This window comes from Morus notabilis, unplaced genomic scaffold (genome assembly GCF_000414095.1).
Source record: "Morus notabilis unplaced genomic scaffold, ASM41409v2 Scaffold692, whole genome shotgun sequence".
Lineage (NCBI taxonomy): Eukaryota > Viridiplantae > Streptophyta > Magnoliopsida > Rosales > Moraceae > Morus > Morus notabilis.
Genome location: NW_010361624.1, coordinates 276,160 through 293,471, shown reverse-complemented (window position 1 = coordinate 293,471; position 17,312 = coordinate 276,160). Strand labels below are relative to the sequence as shown.

The following is a 17,312-nucleotide window of genomic DNA, read 5'->3' as shown; positions in this document are numbered from 1 at the left end:
CGTGTCACGTGTCGTGTTCGTGGCGTATTTTGATTATTTTTTTTTAAATTTACAGTCAATCTGAACACGATCTGTGACACAAAATTTTACCGCAACACGACCACCTAATGGGTAAGGACTGTTATAAACCATGCATCATAGAAGTTGGATCAAGATTGAATTTTCCCGAATGTTTTCAAATCCCCGAACGACGTGGAGAATGTTTATGCTGGTCCAAGTAAATTCCTAGATATATTTTTCTTATTAACTTTTTGTGGAAGCAATCGTTAGATCGATTGTATTTTAGTTATCACCTAAAGAATGTTAATCGTATTATAAATCACGGTTGTGCGACATAGTTTAACGGTAAACTGTGTGACTCTTCTTATAAATGTATAGTTCAAATTTCACATCCTCAAAGTTATAAGAAAAAAAAAAAATTTGTATTATAAACTTGAGATCTGAGTTTGAGTTGAACAAATGGATCCGATTTTGAAAGTTGCGATACTTTTGAATTGCATGTTATTGCACAGACTATTTAGAATTAATGTATTAGATTTTCTAGAAATTAATATTTTGCGTGGATTTTCCGGGTTTGAGATTCAAGATCAACGGGGGGAAAAAAAAAAAAAAAAAAATTGAGAAAGCTCTCATGAATCGATGACAGAGAAGGGAAGGTGTTCTTTTTTTTTTTTTTTTTTTTTTTTTTTTTTTTTTTTTTTTTTGGTTGGCAATCCTATACAGTCCATGCTATAAATATTTTGGTGCATCCTTTTAATCTTAACCATTCAATAATGATCCAAAAGTGGTTTATGATTTCACCCTATCGGTAGGAAAAAAAGAGCTCACCCTACCCTAGACTTTCCCAAAACTAGAGCCATACAAAACATCTTGTCAATAAGAAGGCATAAACAAAAAATTTAAAAGAATTATAGGTAAAATAAATTTTTATAATTTTAAGGGGCATGTATGTTAAAAGATTCTATGCAAATTATAATATTGCATAAACTATAATCCAATAAAATAGTACACATTTTAATAGTTATTTTCATAAAAAAAAAAACAATTTGAATAGTTACAACCTTTTATTGTATCTATAGGTTACAACCTTTTATGAAATAAATAGTCACAATTCTTCATGTAAAAGTATTTATTAGAAAAGTTATAATTTTTCTTAAAATGCCTCTTATAAAAAAAAGTCACAACTCTTCCTACATAGACACCTATTGGTAGAGTCACAACTTTTCATAAAAGTAATGTATATTAGAAAAATTACCTTTTCAAGAAGGGAAAAAAAAAAAAAGTTACAACTCTACAAACACCTATTAGAAAAGTCATAACATTTCACTTAAATTTAGAAGTGTTGCATCTCTTCATAAATCAAATGGATTTATGGTTACATTATATAAATATTAACAATAAGTGAGAAAATATAAAATTACACATAGGCCATATCAAAAAAAATTCTTACAATATAATCTTTTAATTTAAATTCATCATCTCCCACGTTGAATTATTAATGTCCTAAAACCTGGGATTCCTCATTCTTAACACTATTCTTGATAATAGTTCGTATATTTTTTTTAGGTTTTGGGTCCTTTTGAAATCCACACAAATAGGACGGTTACGTCAAATTCCTAAAAATTTGAAACCCTATCCTTCAGGCTTAAACTTATCCGATTTAGTTATCTCAATTTCTCAAATAGGGACAAGTTCTTGTTCACCACTAAAAAGACCTACAATTACTGGCAATATATTTTGTGATTATATATTTTGATATGTAAAGAACCCCAAAGTTTAGTATTTCTTCCACACACACATATATATATATATATATATATATATATATAAAGAGTTTATTGTTTCTTTGGAAACAATCTCCTTAATACAGAACCACAAATTTCTATTTAAACAAAACTAGAGAAACAAAGGCTAATGACTCGGCAAGAGAACAGACGTACATCTGAAGCCCAAAAACGGGAGAATATCTCGGCATATTAAGATCGATCACACCTAATGCTCTATTTGATAAAACCCCTCTAAATAAAATAAGTTTTTGAGCGATAGAGTGACAAAACATCGTAGTGTTAAGGCTACACTAAGCACTGCCAAAACACCAGTCCAACGGATACTAAAAACAAACAAGTACAACGTGATGAAAACCCCGATTATAATAAAAACACACCAAAAATAAAAACCAATAAACACAAAATGACAAGCGACTCTAGCGAGGAGGCAATCGGTAAAGAGCACCACCAGAAAAGGCAGAGGACTTTGAAGAAGATACGGTGAGATCAAGCAAACAACATATAAAACTGCAAGTGAAACTCACTCTATAATATATAATACCGGAATTTTAATCTAAGACATACATAAAATTATCAACAATTTACAATGTAGTTCAAATTATAATAAGAGATTGTATCTTAATGAAAGTTGGGACTTAGCATTACTCTTTAACTTGTTTTACTCTTTTTTTTTTTCTTTCTTTTTTTTTTTTTGTGGGTTATAAACCATGCATGATGGAAGTTGGTCCCGCAGAGTCCGCCAGAATTACACCACAAACTCCAAGTTATTATAACAAACTCCATAGTCCATTCAAACTATACAGTCGTATCATTAATCATTAAAAAAAAAAAAAAAAAAAAAAAAAACCTACACAGATACAGCAAAAATTTCAAAATTTAACGAAATACCGAAAATCCTGTGAGAGCGATGATAAAAATTCACGTGAGGTTAAAAAAGAGAAAACACAACTCACGGTTATCATATATATAACAAACGCAGACTAATTAAAAAACGAAAACAAATCTCCTAAAAATTTGCGAATTACCCACTTGGAAAATTTTTTTTATTTTAAAAAAGGAACAATATATATTTTTTGGCTAAACAAAAAAGATAATATATATGCATGTGTAAGTGTTATATAAATACGAATTAAATGCCCTCAAAAGAAATATATAGATACGAAATATCAATTAAAAATTAAAAAAAAAAAAACTCAAATCACGTCAAAAATAGTATTTAAGAAGACGGATCTCATTGGTTAGGATGCATTTTGTACTCCTAGCAAATCCAAGTTAATTTAAATGGAAAACTTCACGTCTGTCATCTCCTAAAAATCTGCAACCGACATATAATATTCATGTATCTATACATTCAACAATCACTCCTGTATAAATAGGAAAAAATCTATAACGAAAAAAAAAAAAAAAAAAACACACGCACACACACACACAAACAAAATGACTCGTATATATGTGAAAATAGTATTTAAGAATACTGAGAATATATATCTCCTTAAATAAGGTTCATTTTGTTCAACTATCCAAAACAACTTAATTAAAATGGCAAACTTTGACGTTGCCATGTTTCCGTGGTTCGCCACCGGCCACATAGCGCCGTTCATCCATGTGGCCAACGAGCTTGCCGTCAGAGGCCACAGAATTTCAATCCTTTTGCCGAAGAAAGCTCAAATTCTGCTCCAACATCTCAATCTCCACCCCAACCTCATCACCTTCCATACGATCACCGTTCCCCACGTCGACGGCCTCCCTCCCGGCGTCGAGACCGCCTCCGACATCCACCTCTCAAAAACCCACTTGCTCGCCGCCGCCATGGACCTCACGCGCCCCCAAGTCCATGACTTCCTCTCCGCCGCCAAGCCCCAGATTGTCTTCTATGATTTTGCTCACTGGGTTCCCGACATCACAGCTCACATTGGTGCGATTTCTGTTTGCTACAGCGTCGTCTCTGCGTCGTCGTTGGCGATCGCGCTGGTTCCTGCACGTAATGTTCCCTGCGATAGGACGGTCACAGTGGAGGATATAAAGGATCCACCACCCGGATACCCGTCGTCAACCGTGGTTCTTCGCGGGCCTGAAGTCCGATCATTGCTCTTCATTTCTCTCCCGTTCGGAGATGGAATAACATTCTACGAACGGACGACGACGGCAATGAGAAACGCCGACGTTTTGTCCATAAGGACGTGTAGGGAAGTGGAAGGTGAATTGTGCGACTATATTGCGTCTCAATATAAAAAGCCCTTGCTCCTAACCGGCCCGGTTTTATCCGAACCAACCGATACCACCCCATTAGAAGTCCGGTGGACCGAGTGGCTAAACCGGTTCAAGCCCGGTTCGGTTGTGTTTTGTGCTTTTGGTAGCCAACATATTCTCAAAAAGGACCAGTTTCAAGAACTCCTCCTAGGGTTCGAGTCAACAGATTTTCCTTTTCTCATAGCCCTGAAACCGCCCGTGGGATGCGAAACCGTGGAGGAAGCATTCCCGGTCGGGTTCGCGGAGAGAGTAAAGGGAAGAGGAATTGTTTATGGGGGCTGGGTTCAGCAGCCATTGATACTGAACCACCCTTCTGTTGGGTGTTTTGTTAACCATTGTGGGTTTGGGTCAATGTGGGAGGCATTGTTGAGCAAGAACCAGATTGTGTTGGTCCCACACTTGGGTGACCAAATACTCAACACCAAGCTTTTGGCTAAGGAAATCAAAGTTGCTGTGGAAGTTGAGAAGGAATTAGAAAGTGGGTGGTTTTCAAAGGAAAGTTTGAGAAAAGCCATAAAATCTGTGGTGGATGAAGATAGTGAGGTGGGGATTATGGTGAGGAAAAACCATGCAAAGTGGAGAGATTTGTTGGGGAAACCTGGGTTCATCAGTGGCTATATTGACGAGTTTGTCAAGAATTTGGAAGAGTCGGTGCTTAATAAAAAATGATTTAGTTATTAGAAAGTAAGTACTTCTAATCTTGGTTAGCTTAATTTTTTTTTCCTGATTTTGCTGTCCATGTTACAAGAAAATAATGGTTGATTATATTATTATTATTATTATTATTTGATTTCTTCAAGGTCGATATGAGGTGATTAGTTACCTTAGTAATATAAGTTTTTTGTCTTTTTGTTCTTGTGTTTCTGCTGAAATTGCTTTTTCCATTTGTATACTCATAATAGAATTTGTCCTTTTTGTGCATATCTTTTTTTTTTATTTCGCTTTTAAATGAGAAATAACAATGAGAATGAAAACTTCTGAATCGAAAACTAAAGGTCAACTTATAATTTGCGTGCTGACCCGTCCATACATAGATTCGTTCCCTGATTCGAATCATGGTTCGTGGTTCGCTACAGTATTTTCTCTCACAAAAAATACACGTAAATAAAAAATAGTTCTAATCACATAGTTTGAATCTATGAACCAAACGCCATATAAGGTCGATGAATGGCTTCGGGTGTTGGAGAAAAAGAGAAAATAAGATTGCTTCAAGATATGTCAACTTAAAACTAAAAAATTACACCGACACTTACACGGATTTTTTTTTCCCCCAATGTTACACTTCTATGGAAACTTTTTGTTTTTTTTACAAGACACCCCTTAGTAAAACATATTAATACTATTGGGACTAAGAAAAAAATATAACTTTAGAAAGATTATTTATTTATCGACAAATTAATAATTTTTGTTAATAAGTGAACATTTGTTAATTTAAGTAGAGTTTTATGTTTTAATAACTTGTGCACATTTTCTTAACCAAAACTGATGTATATATATGCAAAGAATAATGGATGTGGTCAAAAGTTAATTGTGTACACATAAAAATTAAAAGTTATAGGTACATACAAAAAAATAATAAATGTCATTTGCACATACATAGAAATCCAAACATTGATGTGTATACATTGTACAAAAAGGTTAGTACGTACGTACATAAACATACAATGTATGTAGGTTTTCAAATTTTATAAGTTATTAATCATTTATTTAATTAATTATTAATTTATAATCGTTGGGTCTTAAAGGCTTTGAAAATTATTATCACATGCATTTAACCAGATCATTTATTTATAGAGGTTTTAATGTATTAGCAAGGGTAGTATTACCATTCATGAATCACAAACGAGCGGGTCACTTATTTTTTATGCTTTTGGCTTTATATGGTGGTGGTTTATTTTCCCATTCTAACCTACCTATACTACTTTATCTGACAAATATTATAATCTTTTTATGTTAATTTCTTGCTCGACGTAATTTATTTTCTATTTCTATGTTTATATATAAAAAAAAGATATTTTGAATGATTTGAATAAGAAATGAAATTCACTTTTTATACACACTTATTATTTAATAAATACTATGAATATTTAAAACGATCAATTTATTTATACTTGTTCTTGAAGGAGAAAACGCGTTTAGTTTCATTTCAATTTTTGCCTCCTTAATGAAGTCAAAGGTAGAACAGTGATGCAAAAATTATCTACAATCTAAGACTTTGTTTATTTCACCGATTCGAGTTTATAATTTTAGTTCTACTACAATTAAAAGTTCTCACAAAAAATCGCATCTAACTTTTTCTACTATAGTGAAAAGCTCTCACATAAAATCACATTTCAACTCAAATTGAAAACTCGAATCCGCGAACTGAACGAGGCATAAAACATTGCTCCATTAACCCAAAATGACCAATACTGCACTTTTTTTGCGGCCACAAGCTTCACATTCTCTCTTCAACTACAAACTTGTCAAAGGCCAATGGTAGAGCCACTTTAGGTCAAGTCGGGACAACCATCCTAATTGAGTTTTTTTTTTTAAAATAACTCTTGTCATACTTCCCAATTATGTGGTTAGGCAACATTTTTTACAACTCAATTGACAATAACAAACCAAACATCCTAACTCGGATCATTTAACAATCTAAAAACAATCCTCAACAACAATTTTAAACATCCTTAAAAAAAAAAAAAGGTCAAATAGTCACCACCTCTTACTCCAACCGATTATTGACTCTCAAATAGTTGGAACTCTTCCCATGGTTGAGAAATCCACTAATCTTCTATCACTCCCTAACTTCTCCAAACATAACATTAGAAATAGAATGAGAATATCCTGTAAAAACATAATAATCTTATCATCACCAGAGGGTTTTTTTTTTTTTTTTTTCCCCTTAATGAACATCACCAGATATCTTGATAAACAACGTTGGAGACGTCCCTGCTGTGATGCAATGACGCTCTTGGATAGAAGACATTTTATCAACATCGAGGTCCTTCTCATAGATACTCAGAAATCGCCCGAACCCACTTTGTGAGCACAAATTAGAAATTGGAGCCCTCCAAACTCTATCAGCGTGTTTAAAACTCGTTCTAAAATAATTTTATTTTTTGTATGAAAATAAAAATAAAAATGTTTTCAATCTCAGACATAAATCATTTTTGAAAATGTATTTGATAATTTTATTAAGAGATTATTTTCAGTGTAAAAAAACCCCTTTAATGTATCTCTTTCTCTCTCTCTGCTCGAGAGAGGAGAAAATAAAAATAAAAAATGAAAAACGACTAAAAGTCGTTTTTTATTTCTCTCATTTTACACTAAACCAAAAAATCATTTTCATTTCCGTTTTTTATCTTTATTGTGTCAAACGCTGTTTTAAAAACGTTTTTATTTTTTTTTCAAAAAACGTGAAAAACAAAACAGAATCAATTCCAAACACGGCCTACAATCTTTAAAAGGCATGAAACTAGTACATTTGTCATGAAGGTGCCCATGAGGTGGTTCGAACCCACACCTTGTGGGAGCAAACCAAGGCCTGACCATTTCACCTATGTATCTAAAAAGTTCATGTCTCCGAAAAATATATTTCTTAAGCCATGAAAACTACCAAGATCCAAACTGAATTTAAAAAGTATTCATGTTTTTATAACATTATTTAACGTCCTTGATGTACAAAGTATGGAAGTAACGCTCTTAGAAAAAAAAAAAAATAAAATAAAATTCTAGCTTTCATCTGATAAAAACCAAACCTAAACCGTATACAAGTTCAGCAATTCTTCCCATCTAGGGATGTAAATGGGACGGCCCGGGGCGGGTTTTAGCCGTCTCATCCCATTTACATGCCTGCATGTTAATCTCATCTAGCCAAAGATACTCCTGGCAAACTGACATAACATGCAAATACTTGCAGAACTAAGAAATCGATTACCATCAGCACGTTTAAAAAAGAGAGCTTTATACACATGAAGTATGAATTATATAGTTATGAAAGAATAACGAACGACTAACATCAAAATAATACTTACATGGTATAGATTAGCTCCAGTCAAAGGAGAGTCAAAACTTATATGAAGTAAATTGCAGAAAAAGAAAGCCCTTTCAGTTTTTCTCATCATGGAACAAAAGGGAATCTGTATAAAGACTCACCGAGTCCAACAAAATTTTGATATCTCTAGTAAATTTAGAAACTAATTCCGCCGCACCAAGCATCTCCTTTGCTAAGTAATCCAAGCTGTGACATAATCAAATCAATCGGAAGACTGCTTGATCATTAGTATTGATTCCATAAGAGAACAGAGGCATACTGTCTCAAATTTACAGTGAAAAGAAGCATCCTTGTCAGGATCCATATTAAACAGCACACCATCTCTGAAAATAAAATTCATTTCACGTATGGATTGATTATCTCGGAAAGTATCCGCTTTCATAATACGGATGACCGAATGACAACTACATTCCATTGGCACAAAAATCCCATTTCCGGAATTGCTGCAATTGCATGTCCTCAGTTCTGGACATTCAATCAACTTCTCGTCTTTTCTTGGTTTTCCATCAAACACATTGCCGCTGCTATTCTCAGCAACACAAACTCTTCTAACGGCCGAAAGAAAATCAATGGATAACGATGCCACAACATCGTGAACATCCTCCACCGTCCAATTACTCTTGTCCGATTCCCATTCATGAATAAGAATTTTCTTTGTCAAACTGAGGAGAATGTTTACACATTCGGGGCAACAACGGTATAAACATACATCCTCAGACTTGGTAGCTTTGACTGAAGGGAAGTTGACATTTTGAACATTCCCGTCAGTATCAGGCCTAGGCACATTAGCAGTCTCTCTAGGGGTATCAGGAACGTGGCTGGAGACGCCGCTGTTGATAGAGCACTTCACATCACCTGATTCTCCGGAACCAAGACCATCCTCAGATATGACAGCAGAATCAGTGCATGCAAGTCCATTTGGAAGTTCCAAGAGTCGAGAATCTCTGTCCAGCAACATATTGTTTCTGCCATTTTCAGACTCGGGTGGTTCGGGGTGCGTCCCATTCTGCCCATTCAAAATTTTACCCAACAACTGGTGAGAATCCTCTGGATTGTGAACGGTTTTGTCTGGCATAGAATTCAACATGACAGCATTCTGCAGAGACGCATCTGTAGTTGCAACTCTACCCTCGGCACTAGGACAACTGAAATCACCACCTTCCTTGTTCAAGTCTACAGAGTCAACTTTTTTGGAAGCAAATCCTTGTGGATTTTCTTCATGTGGCTCACATTCCTCACTTTGAACTTGGTTAACTGGAGCTATGGCGCTGTTGAGCTGAGAGTTTGCCGCAATCACTGGAGCATCCAGCTCTAAACTGAAATATAAAGAAACATAATTACAAAACAGAGTACAAAACGAAAATGAAGTTGCAAGCGTACCAATTTGGATGAGAATATTACTTTTGCAGTGTGTATGCCCAGCTGTTAACCTTATCTTCTAGATATGCCACTTGTGACAAAAGGCGAACGTATTGATATCTATCTTTCCCAGCTTGAACTTTTTCATTGATCTGTCCGACTAGAAGCTCGAAAACCTTCCGAACCTCAAAGGAGACTTCTCTGAGTGATGTGTACACACCTCTGTATGCCAATAAACCGACAGCAATTAAGCCCCTAACTAAACCAGGTTTTTCTTTGCTTTTAACGTTGCCAGAGCTGGAGCCAACCGTTATCTTTTCTTCTGAGTTACTGGGGCGAACAATACAAGAATTGAAAGGCCAGCCTTTCCAAGGTCCACTTACGTCCGCAGAGGGACCGTCTTTGAGTTTTGATGTGACCCAACAGAGCTCGGCAAAATGAGGATATCGAAGAATTTGGAAGCCAAATGACGCTATTGCTAGATGCAAATTCGATCTTCCCTTGACAGTTCTATTGTTAGGTGGAAGAGGAGCTTTAACAACAGATTCGTCATTACATCGTGTTGGTGCATCATCTGATACATGAGCAGTATTGAGATTTAGCATTCCTGCCTGCTCTTCTCTGATACATGAGCAGTATTGAGATTTAGTATTCCTGCCTGCTCTTCAATCATATCAAACGTTCTATTCTCCGATGACGTCTTATGGATGTGAGAACTTTGGTGAATAAATTGAATTAGCTGTCGAACCACATCCCTTGATAACTTGGCTGCAGATAGATTAATTACGGAATCACGGTCAAAATTCCCATCAATTTGCACAGCAAATCTAGGAACTGTTTGCTCCATATGAGTTGACTGAGCGCAATTTGATATCTCTTTCTTGAAGAACTGTCTGATTTCAGCGGGAAGCATTAAATACGGAACTTCCGATGTAGCCTGATGAAAAACAAAAGAAAAGAAAAGTTAAAAAAAAAAAGCATCCCAAATTATAAACCTTTAATGTTGTTATGGTGTTGATCTAGCCAAACCCTAACCCTAATAATAGTACTAGTACCAATAATAATACTAACAATGAAGAACTGCCTCACGGCAACTATATAGAAACCAGGGAACAATTACACCGACTGTTGATATGTGTGTGTGTGTGTGTAGAGAGAGAGAGAGAGATACCAGAATCATCAGAGATGTAGAAACATGAAGAGATTCCACGTGCTCAACAAATAAGCTCCAGGAACTCGAGGCCTTCTGTGCAACACCTTGGTCTCCAGCTAATTCTGCTGTTTTGCATGTCTGTGGACTGGAAATGTTTTCTTTTTCTAAAACATGATCATGACCAATACAGACATTATCCTTCTCACTGTGATGGAGGTTGGTTGAAAAGGAATCACTCTCTTCTACCGCTTGCTGAGGAGTTTCTACAGCCCACAAGTCTATTCTTGGCATGAACACCATGCATGAAGTCACACCGACACATTTCACTGCGACAAAAATAGCAATCAGTAAAAATATTAATTTAGTATATTTAGTTTATTTAATCTTACAACCTTTTAAAGCATATACTCATGCAAGAGGATCAACAATAATGCGGTACTCGAAGTTTGAATGAATAACTCATTCTATGATTCTGTTAGGTTGTATGTCTCCAGATTAGCTCCTTAGCTTTCAATTTCAATGTTCTGTCAACAAGCCTTATAGCCAAATCAACTGATTGGACAATTTTTAATCATTGAAATTTGACATAGTTTCAGATACTCACTCTCCTCTCTTTTTATTTTTTTCTCTTACCCTCTTATCCTTTTCTTTCTCGTCCTGGGATTCTCTATTGACTTTGCATCACTCTAATTCTGCATTAATTAAACCTTTATCATTTACCAATCGACTGTCAATAATCTTAAGACCTCTCAATTCTTCTCACCAAGGTTGTCTACCTCTTCCCCCTACCTATTTTTTGTCCCTCCTACCAAGCATAACCTTAAGGCATCACGGACGATGATAATAATGCAACCAGAAAATAACAATAATAAAAATAACCAGCATTTGGGGAGGTTGCAAAAGAACAGCTTTGAAAGGAATAATACATTCTAGAGTTTAAGAGAGGGGGAACATACTTAATAAAGGAATAATAAATTCTAGAGTTTAAAAGAGGGGGAACATACTTAATATTTGTGTTATCCCCTGCACCACATCTCCATGCCCTTCCTGTGAAATTGTAGCCAAATCAACCTTTTGAATTTCAACATTCCCAACAAAGCAGCGAACAAGACAAGAAGCAAGATGCCTCTGACCAGATCCAGCACTTCCAGCAATCAACATTCGGAATCCTGATTTATTTCTCGACGGGCATGATGTGTACCGTGTCAAATTTGTGTTGGTTTTACCATTATGTTTCACATATGAGCCCGAGATAGCATTGTTGTCATCAATCTCATCATCAAAACCACTAGAAGTAGTTATGTCAGCATCTCCATCCAAAATGCCAGAATCCAGAAGATTCCTTTCTATTTCCTTTGCAACATCTGTTTGTCGAATAAAATCATCAAAAAATGACCACCAACAATCACTGTTTAATTTCTTCTTGGCCAAGTTAGAAACAATCACAGTTTTAATCATACTAGCAGCTCTAGAGAGTGGAGCTGGCAACCAGACACGTTCGTCGAGGTAAAGGGAGATGAGCAAAGCAGCCAACGGTTGCAGCAGACAAGGAATGAGGTGCAATGGAAGAGGAGAAGATACTACATCATTAGCAGCCATTCCAGCTTCCCTACGAGAGCAGGGAGGTGGAGAACACGATAGAGCTTCCAACCAATCCCTCTCCTCCACTGCAAAGTTAGGGAGAGGAAGGCGTTTACTGCAGGAATTCTTCTCAGCTGCGGACAATATCTCCTGCAGAGGGAAATTCCTCTTCAAACCAGTAATGGCTGCTTGAGTGCAAAGTGCCTGCAGATCTGCACCAGCAAAGCCTGCGGTTTTTCTTGCAATCCACTGGAGCAAGGATCCAGTAACTGGCTTTGGCCACTTTTGCGTGTGAAGAGAGAGAATAGCAGCTCTGTCCTTGAGTGACGGAAGTGGAAAATAGATCTCCCTATCAAATCTTCCAGGCCTCCGTAATGCTGGATCAACCGCATCAGGACGATTTGTTGCACCTATGACTACAACTGAACCTCGAGATTTTAGACCATCCAAGAGTGCAAGCAATGTTGACACAACTGAACTATGGGTCTGATCTTGCCGCCTTGTGCGGCAAGGTGCCAATCCATCTATTTCATCAAAAAATATAATAGATGGCTGACATTTCTCAGCAACTTGAAATAATAGTCTTAGCTGGCGCTCAGCATCACCAACATATTTCCCTAAGCAATCTGCACCTTTTCGGGCAAAATAAGCTATCCGTTTATCACCACGGGCACATGCACCTATTAATGCCCGAACGACTAGAGTTTTACCTGTTCCAGGATACCCATGAAGAAGAACACCTCTAGGTGGTGTAAGGCCAAGATTATCAAAGAACTCTGGATATAGTAGAGGCAATATGACAACTTCCTTCATGCACTGGATGACGTCTTGAAGGCCAGCAACAGATTCCCAACCCTGAAACACTTTTCCAGACTCAGACTCTCCACCTCCAATATATACAGGTGCAATCCTAGCCAAATCTCGATGAAGTCTCTTGCTTTCACGCTTCAAAAACTCTTCATCTTCGCCACAGTTCTCCAACCATTTCTCTTCTGCTTCAATATCCTTTCGGCAAGCATCATTTGCATGTTTTCTTATTTCCAACTTCATTTTCTTTGCCTTAATTTTCTTTATTCTCGCAAAATACTGGACGCCATAAGGTTGGAAGAGATGCCGATGATCTGTGCATGCTATGAGAAATTTGCGATGATCGAAGATGCACCCATTTGCTCGTGCGCAAGGCTGAAAAAAACAGCGTATTAGTATACCATCAAAGATTGTTGCAATTGCTTACTGGGAACTGAGTACTGTCATATCTGGCCAAAGATATGGACATCCACATATATCTCACACAAACTCTTTTTTTCTTTTTTTTTTCTTTTTTTTTTTTTTTTTTTATAAGAACACACAAACTCTTATATTGAGGTTGGTAAATTCTTGAATTTTCTTCCATTGCAAAGAGTAACTAACCAAGTGGTAAGTTTTCGGACATCGATCAACACGACATCCAATAGTGGCTCCTGGCCTTCCACATCGAGTGCATTTTAACACTCTTCCCCTACAAAGGGCAGCCCTTACATTTTTCAAGCAACCTAGCCCAGCAAAATAAACCTGCAAAGTGCAAACACAAATAAAAGTAAATGGAAAGTTACTGTGACAATCACTCGACTCAACTTTAATCTAATGAGTCCTAGAATGCTAACTTGGCAGTTATGGAAAATCAGATCTTAGGTGTGGTTATTTATTATTTGATAGTTACGCCATTGAAAATTGAGCTAATACCCTAGTAGACAGATTTTCTTCTATTACAAATAGAACTGGAACAATTAAAGACCAGAGCAATATACTACAAAGTACAAACCAATGGTTACAAAACCTGAAAGAAAATATCGCAGTAGACAAGGTTTCCCCCATTTAAGTTTATAATCTAAGTTGTTCTATTAGTGACGATAATCGATGTGGTGTAGCCAAAGAAAATGACTCCAAAACACCATACATAATAAATGGTCATACTTGGATACCATCATGCAAAGCACAAAAGATTAGACGGGACAAGAAAGCGCACCTCTGGACTCCATACTGCACAATGTTGATGAACCCATATTCCAGCAATTCCATGACGATCATTTATAGGACCCAAAAGGCGTCCAAGCCAACCAGGCTCATCACCAAAACCATCCCATACATCATAATTAGGTTCCTCAGAAGTTGAAGAGCCACTATACACCTCATGTTCACTCTCACCCATATCTTGAGCTAATGGTTTTGGAGGCTTACCATCTGTCCCCCCTCCACACAAACCACAACGTCTGCCCTCCTTGATGCGCGGTTTGCCAGGCGTATCACTTGCAGCACATTTGGTAATTTTCGTCTCAACATCATTTTCTTTCGCATGAGACCCTTCATCATGCTCAGTCCCCTTCACATCCTTCCCATTAGAACAACCTGCACCTTCCATCTCATTTGCAGAGGATACAACAATTTCCACAACATCACTTTGATTTTGTCCAAAGTCTAATTGCTCTGCCTGCTTCTCTAGATGTTCAATGGCCACATCAGTTTCATTTGCGAAGCGTCCAGCAGTTTCCACTACATCAGTTTGATTTTGTCCGAGGTCTAACTGTTCCATCTGCTTCTCTACATGTTTAATGCCCTCCAAATTGTCCAATGTTTCCATTTTCGATGAATTGTCCAATGTTTCCTTTGTATCACTGAAAACGCACCCATCCTCCATCTGCAAACCCCCCTCCGTCTCGACTAGCTGCGTGGCATCATCACTAACTACTTTTTCCCTTTCAGTAACGCTACCTAAATCACTATCCGATTCCAATTCAACCTCCTTTTCCTCATTTCCAACAAGCTCTGCTTCTTCCCTCCTAACTTCATCTTTAACAACACCGTCATCATTATCTTTTTCTGCATTATTTGAACTATTTGTAGCCTTAATCCTACCTGGTCTCTTCGACTTCACGACCGTATACTTTCCACCTTCTGATTCACCTTTTTCACCGCCCAATTCTTTACCCGAAAAGTTCTCTTGAGCTCTATCATCATCTACATCCTCAAAAAGCTTCCTTTTCCCCCTCGGAGTATACAATTCCTCTTTCACTTCAAACCTCACACTTCTACCTCTTGATCTCAACCTGGACTTCCAACTGCCAGGGGTATCCAACTCCTCTGAATATGCGCTGACCCCGCGTGGCGTACTTCTCACATTCTTTTCGTTACTAGAGATACAACCATCCTTCTTATTCTTATGCCGCTTCTTCGGTGGCGGAGGCGATACATCAAGCAAAACCGGAGCCTTACGAACCCGCGAGCTTCTTCGGATCTCAAAATCAGCACTCTCCGTCCCCTTCCCCACCACCGCCCCTCCGCCACTATCATTCAAATCCCCATGGTTTCTATTGTACTCCTCCTCACATATGGCGTCAAGCCTCTTGTGCTTCTTCCGAAGCCGAGGGCCCGACGGACTAGAACCACCCTTTCTTTCCTCCGGCGACGACGTAACCGATGTCGACGACGAATATCGCATGACAAGAATCACAAAAAGAATAATTCTACACACCAATATATAAATGCTCCTATATACAATATCAATACTCGTATAAATACGCAGAAATTTGATGTTTCAAGCAGATGGGCACTGATCGATCGCGTTATTAATCCAATTGGGTGTCCGAAAAGGCTCCGATTAAGATCAGAATCATTGAAATGAGAGACTCACCCGAGTGGAGTGGACTTGACTTTGTTCCAAGCTCGAATGAAAAGAAGAGATTTTGACGAAGAAAAACAGCAAAACCCTAGATGCAGATTTCACGAAGCACCGAAAAGCTCTTGGGTTTAATGCATTCTGAGCTCTTTAGGCTCCATTGTGTGAAGATTGGGGTCTGGGTTTTGGGACTTTTTTGAAGCTTTCTTTCGTTCTGATTTTTTTTTTTTTTTTTCCTCGTTTTGTTGTTTCAGCTTTATAAAGTTCCCTAGGGCGTACAGAGGAGCATAGAAGAGAGTTTTTTGTTTCTTTTTTATTTTTAATTTTCACATTGGGTTTTTTTTGGGGTTGAGGACCACGCTCCAATAAAGCGCGTGATGTACAGTTTCTGTCGTGGTTGGGAAATAGTTCTGGAATAATATGGAGTATGAGCCCCACGCTCTATGATGTGAGAGTGGTAATTGTTTTTTTATCTTATTTTGTTGGTTGCTTTTTATTTTTTCTTGCTTCGATTTTTATTTTTGTTGCCGCCAAATAGCTGGATTTGTATGTAACAAAAACCAACAAATTGGCAAAATGCATTTGGTTTGGTTTCTTAAAGGGGCAACGGCTCCTTTTCAGTGCCAAATCTATTTGATGAGGTCTATTTAAATTCCCTCCTTTTGTGGGTTATTTTTGTTTCAAGTTATTCTTGCACAATGGGTTCTTTCTAGGTTCTAACATGAACAATACGAGCCGGCCTGCATTAGACGTTAAAAAGAAAAATTTGTTTTGTGCTCGCATTTGGATTTACTTTTTACTTTTACTTAATAACCATTCACTAATATAATTATTTAACTAAAAAGAATATTAATCAAAAGTATGATGTAAAATTTTAAATTCATACATTTAAGAAAGTATTTGTCTCATTTTCTCTATGTGAAAACTATCATGTACACAATACTAAGAAATTTTAACCGTTAAAAACAAGTTATTTCCTTTCGCATAAAAAATATTTAATAGTTTAGATCGTCTGTTTTCATTATCTAACGGCTAAATTTAATTTGCATGATGCATTTTTTTTAATCCAACAGTTAAACGACTAAATGATAACTTACACGTATTTTCTCATTAAAGAAAACGTATGCATATTTAAAGAGGACATAGGCTTAGTTTGGTATTGTTTTTCTCTTCCAAACTCAAGCAGAAGCTGATTTTAGTGTTTGGTAAATCTTCTCAAAAGTATTTTTTCAAGAATTTTTCAAGAATCTACAGCCAAATCAGAAGCAGCTTAAAGACAACTTTAGCTTTTAAATTGTGCGAGAATCAGCATAGTACAATTAATAAAACTTTCATAATACTCCTATTAAAATTTAAAATTTACAATCTTCTTAATCTAAAATTTAGACTCGTAATATAATATAATATAATAGTAATATTGTAACAAATAATAATATAATTATATTAATAACTCTAATATTATTATTTTATCATATAATATGATATTATAAT

The 17,312-nt window shown here is 36.6% G+C and overlaps 2 protein-coding genes across 2 annotated transcripts; one reads left to right on the top strand and one right to left on the bottom strand.

The window, feature by feature from the left end:
* The first annotated feature begins 3,311 nt into the window (after positions 1 to 3,311).
* On the top strand, positions 3,312 to 4,706 carry LOC21395391 (UDP-glycosyltransferase 79B6). The gene has a single exon (XM_010100145.2). The coding sequence runs from the start codon at positions 3,327 to 3,329 to the stop codon at positions 4,704 to 4,706; it is 1,380 nt and encodes a 459-aa protein (XP_010098447.1). The 5' UTR covers positions 3,312 to 3,326.
* A 3,282-nt stretch (positions 4,707 to 7,988) lies between these two features.
* Positions 7,989 to 16,049, bottom strand: LOC21395390. The gene is made up of 7 exons (XM_024166958.1): positions 14,175 to 16,049; positions 13,580 to 13,720; positions 11,593 to 13,351; positions 10,607 to 10,914; positions 10,094 to 10,372; positions 9,478 to 10,046; positions 7,989 to 9,392 (listed from the first exon to the last, which is right to left on the bottom strand). Exons 1-7 carry the CDS (start codon positions 15,642 to 15,644, stop codon positions 8,279 to 8,281), a joined length of 5,640 nt encoding a protein of 1,879 aa, XP_024022726.1. The 5' UTR covers positions 15,645 to 16,049; the 3' UTR covers positions 7,989 to 8,278.
* Positions 16,050 to 17,312: the final 1,263 nt, after the last annotated feature.

Excerpts from the sequence above, each read along its gene's own strand:
- LOC21395391 (XM_010100145.2), top strand. The coding sequence starts at position 3,327 with ATGGCAAACTTTGACGTTGCCATGTTTCCGTGGTTCGCCACCGGCCAC.
- LOC21395390 (XM_024166958.1), bottom strand. The coding sequence starts at position 15,644 with ATGCGATATTCGTCGTCGACATCGGTTACGTCGTCGCCGGAGGAAAGA. Across the intron at positions 13,352-13,579 it reads GTCCGAAAACTTACCACTTG|CCTTGCGCACGAGCAAATGG; the intron begins GTTAGTTACTCT and ends TGTTTTTTTCAG. Across the intron at positions 10,915-11,592 it reads GGGGATAACACAAATATTAA|TGAAATGTGTCGGTGTGACT; the intron begins GTATGTTCCCCC and ends TTTTTGTCGCAG.